General features: G+C 59.6%; 1 protein-coding gene across 1 annotated transcript in view; it reads left to right on the top strand.

Annotated features, from left to right (window-relative positions):
• Positions 1-516: 516 nt before the first annotated feature.
• ARHGAP44 (Rho GTPase activating protein 44) overlaps positions 517-14,510 on the top strand; it is a 20,307-nt gene continuing 6,313 nt past the window's right edge. Inside the window, exons 1-17 of the mRNA XM_009285559.1 lie at positions 517-536; positions 1,061-1,100; positions 3,724-3,828; positions 3,919-3,995; positions 4,493-4,604; positions 5,512-5,588; positions 6,405-6,522; positions 8,133-8,201; positions 8,286-8,367; positions 9,207-9,334; positions 9,479-9,590; positions 11,486-11,567; positions 12,510-12,590; positions 12,676-12,789; positions 12,928-13,019; positions 13,302-13,482; positions 14,070-14,087. Of these exons, the coding sequence (XP_009283834.1) occupies positions 517-536; positions 1,061-1,100; positions 3,724-3,828; positions 3,919-3,995; positions 4,493-4,604; positions 5,512-5,588; positions 6,405-6,522; positions 8,133-8,201; positions 8,286-8,367; positions 9,207-9,334; positions 9,479-9,590; positions 11,486-11,567; positions 12,510-12,590; positions 12,676-12,789; positions 12,928-13,019; positions 13,302-13,482; positions 14,070-14,087 (1,508 nt within the window). The remainder of the gene's footprint in view (positions 537-1,060; positions 1,101-3,723; positions 3,829-3,918; positions 3,996-4,492; positions 4,605-5,511; positions 5,589-6,404; positions 6,523-8,132; positions 8,202-8,285; positions 8,368-9,206; positions 9,335-9,478; positions 9,591-11,485; positions 11,568-12,509; positions 12,591-12,675; positions 12,790-12,927; positions 13,020-13,301; positions 13,483-14,069; positions 14,088-14,510) is intronic.

Genomic DNA, 14,510 nt, shown 5'->3' with positions numbered 1-14,510 from the left:
GATGAGCCCGTAGACCAAGCCCTGCCCTGGCTGGTGCTGCTGCCGTGCCGGGCTCGCTCTTTGAACCTTGCTCTGCTCGTGCTTATTCCTTATTTCCACTTTTTCAATCCTTCACTCAGTCTCTCAAAGCTGAGAAACCAGCTTGGATCACAGAAAGCAACCAGGGCTCAGGCAATGAAGGTATTTTTTTTAAGAAGGATGACAGCACCGAGCTTTCGTTGTTTGTTAACGAACCTTTAGGGACTAATTGGCTAAATCACAATTCTGCCCAAGCGCATCTTGACAGAGGACATTTTTCAAAGAGAGATGATGCACTGAAGTTGTAAAAAACCCCTAAGAAAATGAATAAACGATCCAGAGTGTGATGGTTTAAATAGGCCTGAGCAGATCTGGTGAGGAGCGGCCGCAGGGACTTCGTGGACAGGGATGCTGCGGGTCCGTGTGTGGCCGAGGAGGGTCTTGCAGCGGGTTTGTGTCTCCTGCATCCCCGGCGCTCCTCGCTAGCAAAGACAGCGGATGACACGAGCTCTGGAGCGGTAAATCTGGCTCCGACGAACAGCAGGGAGGGTTACGGTGAAGCCCCGGGCAGCAGCTGCCACCGCAGATTCAGTCAGCTGCGTTGGACCGAGGAGGCTCAGTCATGCAGACGGGTTGTGTCCTTGAAATCCGCGGCGCTGAGGGTGTGCCAGAGCCCGGCACGGCCCAGGCAGCTGTTTTCGTACGTAGACACACTGCCTCCCTCTGCAGCACTGCCCGCTTCCTCCTGGGAATTTAGCATCCCTGTTTTGCTGGGGATAATGGAAAAATAAGGTGGAGATCAGGGGAGGACCCTAAATCGGTGTGGGACGTGGCACGCTCACAGTGAGCCGTGAAGATGCTCCATCCTTTGCTTATTTAGGAGATGAGGCGATGGCTGGTGGGACCAGAGAGCCTTAAATCACCGGCTGCATCCCGATGGAAAAGCATGTTCAGCCGTGCCCGGTACAGTGGCATGCAGCCCCGGCGCTGCCGCGTGTGCCGGACCCTTTGCCAACGCTTTGTGTTCTTTCTTGTCTTGCAGGGCTGAGAAGACGGAGGTTTTGAGCGAAGATCTCCTGCAGGTGAGATCCTCTGCCACTGGTCTGACCTGCCCGGGCTCCGTGCCGGTTGGTGCCGCAGTGTCCCACGGCGATGAGACGGGCTGGGAGGAGGAGGAGGGGGGGCTGGGCATTGTCCCCCTCCCACGCGCCCCTTATACGGCCAGCCGGACTGCGGGCGCCTGCGTCTCCCGTCTCTGCTGCAAAACCTGCCCTGGGGACGGGACATGTGACAGCAGGGGACAGTCCCCAAAGCTGATGGGTTGGGCTTCCCCCAAAGCTGATGGGTTGGGCGACTTCAGCAAAACAGCCCGAGCCAAAAACCTCACGTGGTGCCTTGGAGCATCGGCTGTGATGCTCGGGTCACGGTCTCCTGGGGACATCTCATCTTGGTGCTTTTTGCTCCAGGAGCAGGCTTCCTGCACGCCCCAGGGAGGGAGGCGGCTGAGGAAGTGCCAGCAAAGGGTCGTGAATTCACAAATCCATCACTGAATTCATGAGGTTTCTAACTCACACATTCTCTAAATCGTCACTCGTAACTTGGGCACTGATGAGCAAAACAGCTGCCCAGCCGTTGGTGAGGGTGCTCATCCCTCCTCCTCCATCACGGCGCGGGCATCCCCTGGCGTCAGCCAGTCCGCCTGCTGTTGGATCCACTTCAAAACCTGTTTTGGGGGTAAGCTGATGTATTTATACCTTCCAGCTTGGGGATTTGGTCTGTGCCATTGCTATCAGGTAGCGGATTCTGCAGAAACAGCCAGAGAACCGGTGTGCAAGGATGCTGGTGGCAGGAGGCAGTGACCTGCAGGTGACAGTGGCTGCAGAGTGACCTTTAGCTCTTTCTGGCCACCGTGTCCTGCCTATGTGTTGCCCTCACTTGGACCTAATGACGCTGCTTCCTGCACACATCAGGCTTTAGCAAGAGCCGTGTGTTAGCCAAAAATGTGAGCAGGGTTTGAATGAGCCGTCACTTAAAGGGGTAAGGCGAAACCACGCTGGAAGAGGGTGAAATGAAGCTCTGTTTGCAAACGTCCCAGCCGGCCGCAGAGGGCAGCCGCCCGCGTAGGTTAATCCCTCCCGTGGCCTCTTGCTGCTTTACCAGGGATTTAGCAGCCATTTCCATCGCGGCTGGGACCAGCCTGACCCGTGCAGGGGGGGCACAAGATTGGTCTCCGGTTGCACCAGCACCGGCACCACGCACGGCTCCCAGGGCATTGGTGGGTTTGTTCGCTGTTCGGCAGCGCCGTCCTCGCGGTGTGCACCTCTGCGAGTCGGTCTCCAAGCCTTGGAGATTTGGGGTTTTTTTCCTTTCTTCGTTCCCCACCAGTGCTGGTGGCAGGGATGGGCAGGGCGCGGTGGTGACGTGCCCCACTGTCCCCAGGGATGGGCAGCCCCGGTAGGACGGAGCGGAGGGGAGCTGAGCGTCCCCGCCACCGGCAGCCAGAGGGAACATCAGTAATGAACCTTTTTTCCTTCTATTTTAATTTTTGGCGTTTCTCCTGGCAAGCTCTGAGGCCTCCATGGCCCCTCGGCACTGAGAGCCGGACCCTGCTCTTACAGCCGTCCGGCGACATCCCGGCGCCAGTTGGCGTCTGTGCCGGCACCAGCGAGGGCACGCCTGGCTTCGGCAGCGTTGCACGGGAGATTTTTACACCTTTTGGAGAGGCAGATAATTTTGCAGAGAAGGCGGCCGGTGCTGCCTGTCCGGGTGTCTCCCAAAGAGTCAGTCGTGTTCGCGGGGGTCTGTCTCCAGGGATGGTGGGGAGCCCAAACCCTTTCAGGCGTCATATCTAATTGCCTGAGCTCATCTATATGGGTGCGCACCCATAAATGTGCCCTTCTGAACATCATACCCCTTCCTTTCAACACATACATGGAAATGTATGTGTGTGTGTATATATATATATAAAAAATATATATATTATATTATAAAAATAATATTTCTATATAAAAACAGTAGATCTCCATGATGACAGGCTGAGGCAGAGCATCCTCTGCCGTCCCTGCGGTGGCTCCCATGAGATGCCTCCTGCCTCGAGGACTCGCACGCTGGAGAAGCTCGGCACTTCTCCCACTTCCCCCAGGCAGGGAGTATTTCTTTTTTTCCAGGCTATTTCCCAAGACTTTGAGCTTTAGGGAGTATTTCTTTTTTTTCAGATTATTTCCCAAGACTTTGAGATTTCCATGTTTACCCTGAGTCTCTCAGCTTCGGTTTATGGCAGATCCTGTTTGCCTTTGTTTAATGACTCGTCTCGCTGACCATTGGGATGAACTTCTCAGTTTAATCAAGGCAGAGGCAAATAAGGCAATTTGCAGCCCTGGGTTGGAGCTGCGGCCAGTTTGGTTTGTGGCAGGGGACGGACACCTCCTGCCCTCGCCTGGGGACACAAGGGCTTTGGAGGCTGCTCTGGATCCGGCCCTCAGCCTTGCTCGGGGGGTTAAGATGGGGCAGCCTCAGCCTGGTGAAACCCTCTCCTACTTCAAGCATCCCTGTCCTGGGAAGGGGTTGGGCTCCGGGGCTGTTGCATCCGATGGAGCAGCAATTAAAATCGCTCTGACTGGAAAGCAAGAAGTCCCTTACGCCCCTGCATGGGGGGGTCCAGGACCAGGCAGGATACCCCGGTGATGGGCACCGCTGCATCCGCAGGTGGAGAAGCGCCTGGAGCTGGTGAAGCAGGTCTCCCACAGCACCCACAAGAAGCTGACGGCATGTCTGCAGGGCCAGCAAGGTGTGGACGCCGACAAGCGCTCGGTGAGGCTTTGGCAGGGCTCTGAGGATGCCGGGCGGGCTGCCGGCAGCGGTGGGGCCGGTGGGGTGGGAAACGCAGCCCTCTCTTTGCAGAAGAAGCTGCCGCTGACGACGCTGGCGCAGTGCTTGATGGAGGGATCGGCTGTGCTGGGTGACGACTCTCTGCTGGGGTAAGGGGGGCCCGGGTCTCCCCCGGAGCTCTGCCACTGCTGGGATGCTGCCGGGATGTTTCTGGGAATTGCTGAGGTTCCTTATCTGTGATGCCGGTTAACGGGGGGTTTCACAGCGGTGTCGGAGGGGCTGGGATGCTGGTGAGATCTCGGTAGTCCAGGGGTCTGCTTTACGCTTCTTCTCCTTGCGATGAGCTGGGGTCCTTTAGTCATGCAGTATACAATGTAAACTACATATATTCAGAAAGTTCATACAATTTCAGACTATAATTGGTACAATAGTTAGGGGATGAGATTTTCCTAACACCTGGGGTGCCCACGGTCCCTGGGCTGCCACCCTGCCTTCAGCCCTCTGCCAAGGAAGGGCTGCCCCGCGCCACTGCCGAGACCCCCAGGGGCTTTGGGTGGCCATTGCCCACCCCCGTGGGCGCAGGATGGCTGCCCGTCGCTCCCCCCCGCTGCCCCCACGGTGCCCAGCCCTGCTGGTGCCCTTGCAGGAAGATGCTGCGGCTGTGCGGGGAGGCGGAGGACAAGCTGGCTCAGGAGCTCATCCACTTCGAGCTGCAGGTGGAGAGGGACGTCATCGAGCCCCTTTTCGTGCTGGCCGAGGTGAGCGGCAGGCGGGGAGGTCCTCGGGTCGGGGTGTCACCGCGCCGGCGACTCGCATCCGAAACAAGCCTGGGGGAAAGCAGAGTTTCACTTCTTCGGTGGCATATTTGGTTCCTGGCCCCTGCGAGAGACCTTCCCCCCTTGAGGTGGTTGCTAATCGCTTTAATTGGCAGGCAGTATTTGCACGTTCAGCTGGGCTGGCTGCTGGGGCAGTGGTCCCTGCCGGGCCCCTTCGCCTGCCCTGGCTGCTCTTGCTCTTTTCTGCCTCCCCTGAAGGCAGAGGCGTTAACACTCTTATTTCTGACCCATTTTTCCAAGCTCCAAACACATACCATTGTTGTTTGGGATATTTTTCTTTTCCTCCTTTTCCTCCCTGCTGCCAACTTTGTTTTTCTATTTTACCCAACACTTTCCCCCCCCGACCTTTTACATCTCGCAAAATGTCCCAGGCTTGGTTCTGATTTTATCTTCACCAGCAGAAACAGCAAGAGCTTTATCGCACTGCTGGTGTTACCAGGATGGGCGAGCAGAGCTGGACCAGAGCTTATTTTGCCAAATCCTTTGGCAAACAGTGCCCGTGCATGGGAGACTTTGCATTGCCATCCCCAAAAGCCCTTTTCCTGCCTTCATCCAGCTCCCCAGTGCAGGAGGCTTTGATCCCCCAAGGATGCTCCTCTCAGGGATGCGGGTTCTGCGGTCGGGGCTGTCGGGGGGTGGCACAGCCCGGGTGGGGACATGGAGGAGGGACGAGCTGTGCTATCCCCCTAATGACGTTTAAATAAGGAGCTGCATCCTTATCCGCCCAGCTTGCACCAGCCCAAACTCCCAGCGTCGCAGTCAGGTATGACCTACCCCGGACGCCTCTCCGGGGATGTTTATCTCCTCCCGTTCCTGTGTGTTGCTGCAGGTGGAAATCCCAAATATCCAAAAGCAGAGGAAGCACTTGGCGAAGCTCGTGCTGGACATGGACTCCTCCAGGACGCGGTAGGAAGCGGCTTCAAAGTTTCTTTATAAAAAATAAAAATTCCCAAGCGATGGGTAGCGCCGGGGAGGGCACGTCCCAGAGCCCTGGTACCGCGGCTCCCTTGGGACAATAAGTCTCGGCCATGTCACCGTGTGCCTTGAAGTCAAGCTCTGCAATGAGCCAAGATTTCTGCTCTTGTCTGCAGAATCCATAGATCCCTTTTCCTTGCCTGCCCTCTGCAGAAAAGAGTATTTTTTTCTGGCACAAATCTTTATTTTTTTCCTCTTTTCCCGATCTTGGTGAGTTCTTACCTGATGACAAAGAGCCGGCTGCTCCTGCCGCTATAGAGTAGCACTGGGGTGGAGCTGGGATGACCCTTGGGATCGTCCTGTGTCCCAGACTCTGTGGTGGGACCCAGCAGGCTGCGCTTTGGGTTTTGCCTGGGGCCGTTGAGTTGGCCAAGCCCAGCACATCGCGGCGTGCCCTGGGGAGAGGTTTGGGATTGGGAGGTGTCCGTAGTCCCCAACGTCATGTCCAGGCCCTCCCATCGCCTTCCTCTCTCCTCCCGACTGGAAGAGGCTCGTTCTCCTGCTGAAAATAATTGCTTAATTAGAGCCCAGTGCGTGCAGCCGGTTGTGGGGACTGGGGATGTTTGGGGTTGGGAGTGGATGCTGCATCCCAGCCTGGGTTGGGACCATCTCCATGGTGCTCAGCCCTGGGGACCATGGTGGGCTTGGCTGAGGGGGGTCCTGGGCTGCCCTCCAAGCCCGCTGGGATCCAGCCACCGCTCTGCGCGGGTCCCCATCCCTCCCCATGACAGCTCTGCCCTCCCACAGGTGGCAGCAGTCTGCGAAGTCCTCGGGTTTGGCCAGCAACCTGCAGCCCTCGGGCGCCAAAGCCGACGCTCTCAGGGAGGAGATGGAGGAGGCGGCCAACAGAGTGGAGATTTGCAGGGTACCCAGGGGTCCCGGGGGGACTGCTTCTTGCTGGGGTGGGGGGACCTCGGCATCCCAGGCACCGCAGAAAACCTGCAGCCTCCCCTGTTACCCCATTCTTCACCCTCTTCCTATCCTGGTGCCCACGGGAAACCCCGCACTGGCTGGTCCCATGCCCAAAGGCAGCCCGGCGGCAGCCCCGACCCTCTCCCCATCACCCCCCCGCCGGACACTGCTGGGGCTCACTGGGTGCTCAAAGTGCCGCCTTCGAAAGACAGCAACTGCACCAGAGCTGCCGAATGTGGGTGATGCTTGCCAGCCAAGCAGGACGTCCCCGGTTCCTCTGTCCCCATCCTCCATATCCCACCAGAGCCAGAGAGCATCCCCTTCCCAGGGGGCCCGTCCCAGCAGGAGCCGGCGAGCTCAGCGTCGAATAAACCCAGCCCTGGCACAGAGACCTGCAGGAAGCGCCAGCACGAGCCGAGCCCACGCGTGCCAGCCAGCCACGTCACCCCCCGCCATCCCGTGGGAGCACAGCTGGCCGTGTTGGCTGTGAAAAGTGTCTGAGCGAGGGGCGACGCTGCTGCCAGCGCCTTCGTCATGGGCTGCGGCATTGAGAGATGAAACCCGCAGGCGATTTTGTGTGGCTTTAAATTCCCCCGGGCAGAAGATGCAAAGGGCCGGGCGAACCTTGCACTATAGGTTTGGGGCAGGTTTGGGGCAGGAGATGGAGCTGGGTCCGTGCCTCAAATCCTGGCTCTTTTCTCCAGGGGCACAACCAGAACCCGCGTAGCCTTTAAAAATCTGGTCCCAAGCTCGTGCTGTTTTACAACATCACAGCCCCACACAGCCAGCAATTCCCAGCAAACCAGCTGGGCCAGGAGCTGCCCCCAGTACATTCACCGTACTGACGGTGGATATTGCCACCGGGACATGCTTGCAGTGTTTTAAAACCCTGATGGTTTTCCTCCGATTGAGTTATCCAAGGGGATTCTCAGAAAGGAGCAATTCGGGAAGCGGCAAAGTCTGTTTTGTGAGTGTGAGGACAGAGACGTACGTGTGTCCTGGTGCCAAGGGGCTCGTTGCAATTCGGAGCAAAAAGCACCCGATGCCCCATCAGTCTGGTCCGCACTGAGCGGCTGGGATGCTACCCGCGGCAGCCGAGCTGTGTGCGCTGCTTCGCTGTGCAGCAATTAGCCCTGTGGTTAATGAGCCACTTGCACACGAGGAGCAATACAGCGAGGTGCTGGGACGAGCAAGCTTGGGGTTTAATTTGTGCTGTTCAGCCTGCCGGGCTGTGCAGCCTTTGGCTGACAGGTTGTTTCCAAGTAACTCTCGCTTCCAGAGAGCTCGTTGCAAGGCGCTGGCTACTTGTGGGCTCTGGAAGCCGGGGGGGGGTGTGGGGTGTGAGGGTGGAGCTGTTTGCACAGCAGCAGAAAGCAAAGCCCCGCGGTGCTGCCATATATTCGACATCCCAAGCACATCTCGAGCGGGTGCTGCAACGTGCCGCGTTGCACGTTGGCTCCTGGTGTGACCGAGCTGGTCCCTCCCGGTGGCCTCCGAAAGGGCCACCATGGTGGCATCAGGGCAGCACGAGTGGGACGGCGACTAATTCTCTGCTCTCCACAGGACCAGCTCTCGGCTGACATGTACAATTTTGTGGCCAAAGAAGTAGACTATGCAAACTATTTTCAAACTGTAAGTGCCACCCATCCCCACGGGACTCCTCCGCCCCCGTCCCCAGCCGTAGGGGTGACAGCCGGTGCCGTCTCTCCCCCCCAGCTGATCGAGGTGCAGGCAGAGTACCATCGGAAATCCTTAGCGCTTTTGCAGAATGTCCTGCCTCAAATTAAAGCCCAGCAGGGTAAGTGCCCGCGGAGTCTGTCCCGCTCCTGCATGCGAGGCCAAGGGCTCTGCGTCACGCCGGAGCCGTGCGGGGCTTTGCCGCGGCGATGAGCCGGCTGCAGCGTGACCCCGCGGCGTGGCGTGGTGCTGCGTTTGTGGCTGAGCATCCTCCCTTTGCTCGCCCCGTCTGCATCCCGCCTGCCCCGGTGCTGGGGAGGGCATCCTCATCCCACTCGGTCACGGGGGGCAGGATCCAGCCAGCTTCATGGAGGGGAGGGGAAAACCCGCCTGACTATCCCCATCGAGCGCAGCACCGGAGGTGGGAACCCAGTGCCAAGGGGGGTGTCTTGGGGCTTCGCTTTGCGGTGTGCAACCTCTGTAGGAGCTGGGCTGGGAGACCAAGGTCGGGGAAAGCCCCGTGCGATGGCCCCGAGAGCAGCGCATGCCCCAGGGCAGGGCTCAGGGTGCTGCCGTTGCTGCAGCAGGGCAGGGAGTGATTTGTATTTTATTTTTTTCTCTCGATCCCACAAAATATTCCTGCCTCAAACTGTGATGGAAGAAGGGGGAATATATTGCAAAGGTTTGCCCGTGATTGCTCCCCCCGGAAAACGTTATCCAGCCCCTTTGAAATGTCCTGTGTGATGATTGGAAAACATTTTGTTTGGATTTCATCTTTAAAAAGCACTTCCCGAGCCGCCCAGGACAGAGGTGCGGGGTCCTGTTGTTTTAGCAACACCCAAACGGAATATTTTGCTGCCGGAACGCTGTGATCCAAGGGCCTTTCGGGGAGGGGATGCCGGATCCGGCACCGTCCCCGCCGTGTCCTCTCCTTCCTCTCACCCCCTCTGCCTGTCACAGAGGCGTGGATGGAGAAGCCCTCCTTCGGGAAGCCCTTGGAGGAGCACCTGGCCGTCAGCGGGCGGGAGATCGCCTTCCCCGTGGAGGCATGCGTGACGATGCTGCTGGAGTGCGGCATGCAGGAGGAGGTGGGTCCCATGTCCTACCACCTTCGGTTGGGCATGATGGAAGGGGACATGGGTGCCTCCAAGGCAGGGGTGAGGAACCAGGGGGCTTTGGGGACATCCCCAGCCCCAAAGCTTGTCTGATGCTCTCCTGTGTCCTTTGCGAAGGGTCTCTTCCGAGTGGCTCCCTCAGCCTCCAAGCTGAAGAAGCTCAAGGCCGCCCTGGACTGCTGCGTGGTGGACGTGCAGGAGTACTCGGCCGACCCGCACGCCATCGCAGGTAGAGGCTGCCTCAGGGCAGGGGGGTTGGTGGTGTGCGGGATGGCCCATCCAGCCCCCAAGCACCAACCGTGGGCACCCAGAGCGTGGTCATCAGTGGCATGAAGGCTAGTTGGAGGCCAGTAACTAGCGGTGTAGTCCAGGGGTTGATACTGGGGCTGATCCTGATTAACATCTTTATTAACGACGTGGACGATGGGGCAGGGTGCACCCTCGGCAAGTTGGCAGGTGACGCCGAAGTGGGAGGAGTGGCTGGTGCACCCGAGGGGCGGGCTGGCATCCACAGGGGCCGGGACAGGCTGGAGAAATGGGCCGAGGGAGACCTGGTGAAGTTCGGCGAGGGGAAGGGCCGAGTCCTGCCCCTGGGGAGGAGCAGCCCCAGGCAGCAGGACACGCTGGGGCCACCCAGCTGGAAAGCAGCTTGGCAGAGATGGCCCTGGGGCTCCTGGTGGACACCAAGCTGGCCATGGGCTGGCAACATGAAGGCAAATGGTGTCCTGGGCTCCACTGGGAGGAGTGATGCCAGCGGGTCAAGAGAAGTGATCCTTCCCCTATGCTCAACACTGGTGAGGCCACACCTGGAGTGCTGGGTCCAGTGCTGGGCACTACAAGAGAGACATGGACATACTGGAGAGTCTCCAGTGAAAGGCCATGAAGATGATGAAGGGCCTGGAGCATCTCTCCTAGGAGGAAAGGCTGAAGGAGCTGGGACTGTTCAGCCTGGAGAAGGCTCAGGGGGACCTCATCAATGGACATAAGTACCTGCAGGGAGGGTGCAAAGAAGGCAGAGCTCTTTCCAGCAGTGGCCAGTGCCAGGACCAGAGGCAATGGGCACCAACTGAACCATGGGAGGTTCCCTCTGAACATCAGGAGAGACTTTGTCACTGGGAGGGTGACCAAGCACTGGCATAGGTTGCCCAGGGAGGTGGTGGAGTCTCCATCCTTAGAGATACTCAAAAGACTCAGGACATGGTCATGGGCAACCAGCTCTGGGTGGTCCTGCTGGAGCAGGGGGGCAGACCAGATGACCTCCAGAGGTCCCTTCCCACCTCAACCCTTCTGTGATTTGTCCCAAAGCCTTTGAACAGTAAAGACAGAATATACGGGGGGACAAATGCAGGTGCAGAAATACAGCTCTTGGTGGAAGTGGGAGTGTTTAGGAGTTGCCATCCACTGAGGAGCACAAAGCCCAACCTGCACGTCCCCTCCCTGGCTGAGGGCTCGAGCAGCACTTTTGGTTGCAGGCGAGGAAGAAAACAGGGATTGCAATTGTAATCCAAGGTGGCGTCGGGGCCCTGGTGACGCTAATGAGGGTGATGCTGATCGGGAGAGGCTCTGCAGGAGCAAGGAGCGGTCGGAAGATTCACACGTGTTATCATCAAGCTTGTCATCTTCTCTCTACCTCTTCGGCGGCTAAGACCCTCTCCAAGCACAGATCGGAGCCCGTGGGGCTGCTATTAAGCATTAATTGGGTTCAAATGCCAGTCAGCTGCCCCCGTCCTGGGCTGGGCTCTCCGGCGGGTGCAGGATTGGGCCCTGGTTTCCTACTGACTGCAGTGGGAACCTTTTCCCAGCGCAAGGAGCTGTGAACGTCCTAGGCAAAAACGAGCGATGAAGAGCTGGGTGAACGCCTGGTGGAGGCAAAAACGGTGGAGGGAATGGGGGAGGTGCTAGGAGGCACTAGGCGGAGGTGGCAAGGTGGTTGCTGGGGGTCAGGGGATGCTATGGGCTCCACCAAGCCGGAGAGACTAACAGGTGCTTTGGGATGCATCGGTGGGGAGGTTGGGAGGGATGTGAGTCAAAATGCCAAGGAGTGAAACCACTCGGTGCCTGGTGGCCAGTGCCACCCGCGGTGCCTCCTGCGGTGCCGAGCCCCGTGTCCTTTGTGTGCCACAGGAGCCCTCAAGTCCTACCTGCGAGAGCTGCCGGAGCCCCTCATGACGTTCGAGCTGTACGAGGAGTGGATCCAGGCATCCAAGTGAGTCTGGGGCATCTCCCCCATTCCTCCGTGACACGGGTGGTGGCATCTTGGGTCTCCATGGATGGTTTGTGGGCCATGAGTTATTTCTGACATGGCTCACAGCATTTGGGATGTTTCCTCCGGGGTCTGAGAGCCAGGAGGGTTCCCGTGATGCTCCTTGAGCATCGTGGGTCCCAGCAGTAAGGGTGGCCTTGATGTCCCCCAACCCTGATGTACCCACCGTGATCCAGAGCACCCTGGCCAAGGTGGCTGAGCTCTCCCAGCATCTTTCGGCAAGCCCTTGGGTGCCGGGGCGCTGGTGCCGTTTCTGGACGGGTGTGCAAGCCTTGGGGGACAGCTGGCCGAGGGAGCTCCCACCTGCTTTGCTGGGGTGCTCTGCACTGTGGGATCCCCAAACCCAGGAGGACTGGGCCAGCTGAGGTGGCACCAGCGTGCCTGCTCCACCATGGGAGGGCTTTGGGGTAGGGGGTGAGGGGCAGAGGAAGGTGGGAGAAGGAACATCTCCTTTTAGGGTGGGAACAACCTCAGTGGTGCCTGAGTATAGGTCTGACCACATCCCCCACCTGCCCTGGGAGCGCTGGAGCACGGCGGGGACGTGGCGGTGGCTCAACGGAGGGGACAGTCCCCGAGGGTGGCACGTGGGGGAGCGGGCTGTTGTTCTGGGGGGCTGTTTGCAGTAATTTCCCCTTCCGAAGCAAACACATCCCCAAAACACAAACCTCGGGGGGGCTGCACAGAGGTGAGGAGAGGGCCAGCATCCAGCCTGCAGCCGAAAGGTTTCCTTCTCATTTTGGCCGGGTTTTTTTGGGTTAATTTACTTATATAATGCTGGCAGCAGCCCGAGGGTCTCGCAGGGTCCCCGAGGGCAGGGCAGGCGGGGTCGAAAGCCCCGGAGTGTGGTGGGGGGGGGGGATGACCCTCTTGTCCACCTCCCTGCAGCATCCCGGAGCAGGAGAAGCGGCTGCAGGCTCTCTGGAGCGCCTGCGAGAAGCTGCCCAAAGCCAACTACAACAACATCAGGTGAGCCTGGGGCCAGCGGGACCCGGGGTGGGGACAGAGAGGCTGCGATCCTGATATACCGACACGGCTTGGCTCTGCTCTCCAGGTACCTGATTAAATTCCTGGCCAAGCTGACCGAGTACCAGGACACAAATAAAATGACGCCGAGCAATGTGGCCATCGTGCTGGGGCCCAACCTCCTCTGGCCGCAGGCGGACGGGTAAGGTATCCGGGTGGAAAGCGAGCGTGCCAGAGGGACGCTGGGGAAGGGGGCGAGGGAGGGTCCGGGGCCAGAATCCCACTGGGAATAAGGCTGGCCTGCGGTGGGGTTGCTGAGCCGCTGCTCGCTGCCTTGCAGGAACATGACGGAGATGATGACGACCGTCTCACTGCAGATCGTGGGCATCATCGAGCCGCTCATCCAGCACGCCGACTGGTTCTTCCCCGGAGGTAGGCTGTGCCCTGAGGCCGTGGTGGGGTGGGATGGGCTTCGTGGGACCTCCTGACCCTCCCTGGGGAGGCGGTGCTGAGCTCCCATATTTATTTTTGCCAGTCCCCTCTGCTTGCCTTGGCTTGGGGGGAGGGGCTCAGGCAGAGATCTGGCAAGACTCATCACAGCAGTGAGCCCAACTCCTCTCCTCACTTGAGGACACACAAGGTCCCCCTCCCCCCCCTCCAGACATCGAGTTCAACGTGACGGGCAACAGCCCCCTCCTTTCCCCCCCCCTCCAGAGATCGAGTTCAACGTGACAGGCAACTACGGCAGCCCCATGCACGTCAACCACAATGCCAACTACAGCTCCATGCCCTCCCCGGACATGGACCACGCGGACCGCCGGCAGCACGACCAGGCGCGGCGGCCCCTCAGTGTGGCCACGGACAACATGATGCTGGAATTTTACAAGAAGGATGGGTAGGGTCTTTGCGGTGCCCGGGTTTGGGGAGAAGGAGCTGGTGGCATTGCCACCACCCTGGGAGGGCATGGCACTGGGCTAGCGGAGGTTGGGTGGTCCTGGGGTGGGAGGACCCCCTGCTCTCCGTGCTGGGCTCTTGGAGATGTTCAGGTGAGCCCGGGGCTTGACGCCTGCCCCCAGCCCGCTGGAGATGGGAGCAGGGTGGCCCGTGGCGTGGCACCGGGGCTGTGCCGTGATGGGATCGGGTGCCTTGGTGTCCCCAAGGTCTGCGGGCTCTGCTCCTGGGGAAAGCTCCCCACTCCCAGCCTGTGCGTCTGTCCCCCCCCCGCCGTGCCACCTCACAGGGACCGCAGCCAGTCAGGTCAGCTCCAGAAAACACCCCCAGGGCTCTCCCCATCTCCAGAAAACATCCCGAGCTCTCCCCATCACCAGCATCGCCTGGTCCCCGCCGTGCCCCTCCTGCTCCCTCTCTCGAAGCCCCTTGACCTCGCAGCTCCTTTTCCCAGCAGCGGGCTCTCACCCTGCGCGCTGTCGAGTTTTAGGGGTTTTTTTTTACACTAATAATCGTGTGTTTCTGCTCATGCAGCCTTAGGAAAATCCAAAGGTACTGTATCCTCTGCAGCGGTGCTGGGGAGGTGCTGGGAGGATGCTGGGAGGATGCTGGGAGAATGCTGGTGCCTGCTGGTACCTGGGGAAGGGAGAGGTGGCGGGTGGGTGACATAAGCACGTCCCACACTGCCACCCCTGCCCTATTGCCATTGTTCATTCCCAGCAGCTTCCCGGTGGAAGAGGCGTTTTCAGGGGCCAGGCACCCCAAAGGAGCCGTGACGCGGTGCCGGCGGTCCCCTCCCTCCGGGCGGGTGCTGAGAGCCTGTCTCTATGTCCCCCCCCCAGCATGGGCGTCAGGGTGATGGACACCTCGTGGGTGGCTCGCCGAGGCACCGCAGTGGTGCGCAAGGCGTCCTCCACCCCGCCGGCTGCTCAGCCCCCCGCGCCGCCCGCCGAGCTCCCCCCCGCGCCCCCCTCG

This window comes from Aptenodytes forsteri, unplaced genomic scaffold (assembly GCF_000699145.1).
Source record: "Aptenodytes forsteri isolate BGI_AS27 unplaced genomic scaffold, ASM69914v1 Scaffold186, whole genome shotgun sequence".
Lineage (NCBI taxonomy): Eukaryota > Metazoa > Chordata > Aves > Sphenisciformes > Spheniscidae > Aptenodytes > Aptenodytes forsteri.
The sequence above is the reverse complement of the archived record's forward strand: the minus strand, read 5'-3'. Positions and strand labels throughout refer to the sequence as shown.